The sequence below is a fragment of the Austrofundulus limnaeus genome, unplaced genomic scaffold, assembly GCF_001266775.1.
Source record: "Austrofundulus limnaeus strain Quisiro unplaced genomic scaffold, Austrofundulus_limnaeus-1.0 Scaffold111, whole genome shotgun sequence".
Lineage (NCBI taxonomy): Eukaryota > Metazoa > Chordata > Actinopteri > Cyprinodontiformes > Rivulidae > Austrofundulus > Austrofundulus limnaeus.
In genome coordinates this window covers 1,604,085-1,607,895 of record NW_013952513.1, presented here as the reverse complement: position 1 = coordinate 1,607,895, position 3,811 = coordinate 1,604,085, and the positions used below count along the sequence as shown (strand labels likewise).

Here is a 3,811-nt window from a genome sequence, read left to right as displayed (position 1 = left end):
CCATAGACTTTGTATGTAAACCTGCTGCTCCTGACGCTGAAATCGCGTTTGGTGTGAACGCACCATAAGAATGACTGTTGTTAACAAATCTTGTTCTGACTTTAATCATTCTGTCTGCAGATGAACAGCATGTCATGAAAACCTAGGTCATTAAAGGATGTCATGAATTACTTGCTTAAACATAAAAGTATTATTTCTACCACAGTGTTTAATTTACATTTTGTTGTTCTTTGTTTTATTTTTTTTATTCAAGTGCATATTTTGTTAGAGACTGAGAGTCCACTTTGTTAAACATTCTTTTAAAAATGAAAGTTTATTGATTTATTACACTTACATATTACGCTTTTATAATTATTAGTTGTAAAATGGTCACCAGGCAATATTATCGCTTATCGCAATAATTTTTGAGACAATTAATCGCCCAGCAAAATTTGTTATCGTGACAGGCCTACTGATAACAGTGTTTTTGACTTATGTATAGCATGCTGAAGTGAAATATGACAATCCTGTCATTAGTTCAGAGCGATCTTATGTGCATGCCAGCATGTTGGACAAAAGTTCCACTTATCTAAAAGCATACTGTGACAGGGCCTTACAGTAATAGCAGTAAATGTCATTAAAACTAAAACTTTTTTTAACCAATAGGTTTCATGATGAGAATATTTGCAGAATCTCGAGGCGTTAGAGCAGTTGTAACAAAAAAAATGATTGAACATAAAACAAAAGTCTGTTAAAAGATAAAATTCTGGTCAAATATATTAAGGACAACAGTTTAAATAAAAAATGATAATCTTTCTGGTGCACAGATGCTGAAAGTGCATTAACTATTTTTATGTTTCATCAGTTTTTTATTACTTGGATTTGTTGTTATGGAAGTGTTCTCGCACACATTTAGTCAGAGACATCAGTCTGCACAATACTCCGTCACACAAAGTTAGAATCGTTTTCTAATACAGAAGCTGTAAAATTAACTCTACAGATTGAATAGAGCAACCAAAACATGACGCCTACAATCAGCTGTCAGGCTTTTAAATTTATCCCCAGATATGTTTTTTTTAATTCATTATTATATCAGTCCATTTTGTTCTTATTTTTTTGTTGTGGTCAGTATTGACAAGTTAGAGAAAAATAAAAGAAGTGTCAAAATACAACACAAAGACAATTCAAGACCAAAACCTGAAACACTCCATTTGCTAAATAAGAAAAGACAAGAAGTCGTTTATGTATTCTATGTATGATGCATTCTTTGACTGAATCAGAGTGTTAGGATAAAGTAGGCGCTGCCCCATGGATACCTGTGACCTGGTCGACAAGGATGCGGGAAGTGATGATGCGCCCGTACTGGGAGAAGAGTTGCTCCAGCTCCTTTTGGGTCATGGTCTTGGGCAGCCCGCTGACGTACAGGTTAGCATCACGGATGGAGGCTGAGCTGGGTCGCGCATACGACACCTGCGGAGCAAACATAAAACCAAGAGTTGGAGTGTGTGCACACAAACTGAGCACTTATGACAAATTAAAATAGTGGAGGGTTAAAAAAAAATAATAATAAATTAATATATATATATATATATAAAATATAATCTTTTTTAATTATTTGTTTTGCGAACGGAAAGGGATGCGAATCATTGGATCCACAGGGAGGAAAATGAGACTGTATTTTTCTTCTTTGCCGTGGGGATTAACTTTGTTAGGAAAAAGGATTTGACTGCTTAGAACCCCAGAGAGACAACACTTCATGCCTCAGCCAGTTGTTTGCTGGGGGGACGCGCAGAAAAGTTTCTCCTGAGGAGAAACCACAGGTGGCTTCTTTTTCAAAACACAACTCACAATTAAAACAAAATGAGTCACTTGTACGGTGCACTGCTCTGAAGGAGAAAATCATGATGGGAGCATGAAAAAAAAGGCAAATTTGCTGTCATGTTCCTTTCATTAGAGACTATCAAATCAACTTTACTGCAGTTGTGCACATTTTCTCCACTGAAATGACTTAATATGTGGGCGTCATGGCTTGGCAGGAAGTGATTATTCCGTGCTACTAGTGAACTACCACAACATCTTCACTTCTACACCTAATTTTTGCAGCAGTGAAAATGGCATAAATCCCATTCCTGCAGCTGCTGACTGAAGCAGCTTTTCCTCGGAGTACTTTCATTACCTCTGACAAGCAGAGACATAAGTCATCAAACAGGGTTAAAGGCAGGCAAACATGCAGTGGATGTGCAGCCGTATCCTTAAGCAACAGCATGGAAATCCTGCTTGTGAGAGAATAGGATTGGGAACAGCTGGCTTTCCCCAAGTCTCGCTTCCCTTTCACACATTTTCCTCCTCGGCCTATCTGCTCAGCGCCTCCATCTCCGTCTTCCTCCCTGCAGCTCTCTTCCCTTTTCGTTGCCTGGTTATTTTGCTTCTGCTTCCTTCCTGCGTGCTGCTTCACTAAACCTTTCCCGAGTGTGCCTAGTTTTTTTTTCTCCCTCCCTACTCCTCTTTTCTTCACCGTACAGCTCTCCCTCATTTTCTCTCCTTGTCAGCCAACTGCAGATGTCTAATCCATCAACACCTCCTCAAGCTGTGAGCAGTATTGTGTAGTGCGACGCATGTGTGAAACAGGAGTGTGTGCTTGTGTGCAGGAAAAGTTAGGGGAGGTGGGGGGGAACTAAGTGTGAGGATTAAAGTAATCATAAAGTAATCATAAGCACGTGCTGGATGAATGTATCTTAGCTTGTGTGCATATACGTGTCGCTGAGCTCCTCGCAACTTTTTCGCACGACGCTCCCCCTCACACCGCAGCGCACCGCTGACAAAATTGGAGGTGTCACGACGGAGGAAACTTTACCAGCGAGGAACCGAGTCAAAGACACTTTGGAGAGACGTGTTGCCTGAGAGAACGCGAGTCTCCAGAGCGAGCGTTTCCTCACAAGTGTAGTGGCAGCGAGTGGGAGAGGGTGTGACATGAAGAATGACAAAACTTAATTTTAGAATTACTGTGCTGCTTTTTAATTTACCTTGTTGCCTTTAGGGGGTTTCAGTCTGTTGTTGCGAGAGAAAACAAGGGAAAGAGAGTAGTGGGAGGAAGGAAATTAAGTGTGAAAGAGTGATAGTGTCAGACAGAGATGTTGTGTTGTCTTCTGTCATGACAAAGACCTCTTTTATCACAAACAACTCGAGGCAGGATCTTGCGTCATGAGTGTGAAAACGAGAAAATCTGTTAACTCAGACCCCGCTGCACTGTGTAAACAACCTTTACCTTCCACTTTTAAATACTGACACTTATTTTTACTGAACGCTACAGTTTGGCACACAATACTGTGACTACAGGATGTCAGTTACAAACACCTGTTTTTAAAAAACACCTGCAAATAAACTTGCTTAGACTAAAGTGATAGTTCAGATTTTATCAAGTGAAGTTTTATAGAAAGATTGTTAACAATCAATATCTTAACTGTTAAAGATATGTTTTTAAACCACTACAGTTTGGAGAAAGTTTAATTTGGGACAGATGAGCCAATGGCTAGTCTGAGCTGGGTCAAGACAAAAGTGAATCACTGCTGTTTTAATACGACTTTATCACAAAAATCATAGTAAGACATGCAAACAGTATTCTTTAAATCTGTGGTTCCCAACCTATTATCCTCAAAGTCCCGTTTTTTTTGTCCGAGCCAAGCTGAGACCCCCCCACCCCCATACACACACACACACATAATCCATCGCTACTCCTCACCTCTCCCAAAGACGTGTTCAACCTTTATCAAAATAATAAAAAAATAAAGTTATGATATTTTATTTTGAAAATAATAAATACAAAGTTTTAATT

General features: G+C 39.3%; 1 protein-coding gene across 6 annotated transcripts in view; it reads right to left on the bottom strand.

Moving 5' to 3' along the window:
* Nucleotides 1-1,295: 1,295 nt before the first annotated feature.
* Nucleotides 1,296-3,811, bottom strand: part of LOC106521586 (ELAV like neuron-specific RNA binding protein 4) — a gene marked incomplete at its 3' end in the record, with an annotated part of 55,400 nt that continues 52,884 nt past the window's right edge. For all 6 annotated transcript variants that reach the window (XM_014014229.1, XM_014014230.1, XM_014014232.1 and 3 more), the window contains 1 exon segment: nucleotides 1,296-1,449. In XM_014014229.1, coding sequence (XP_013869683.1) covers nucleotides 1,296-1,449 — 154 coding nt within the window.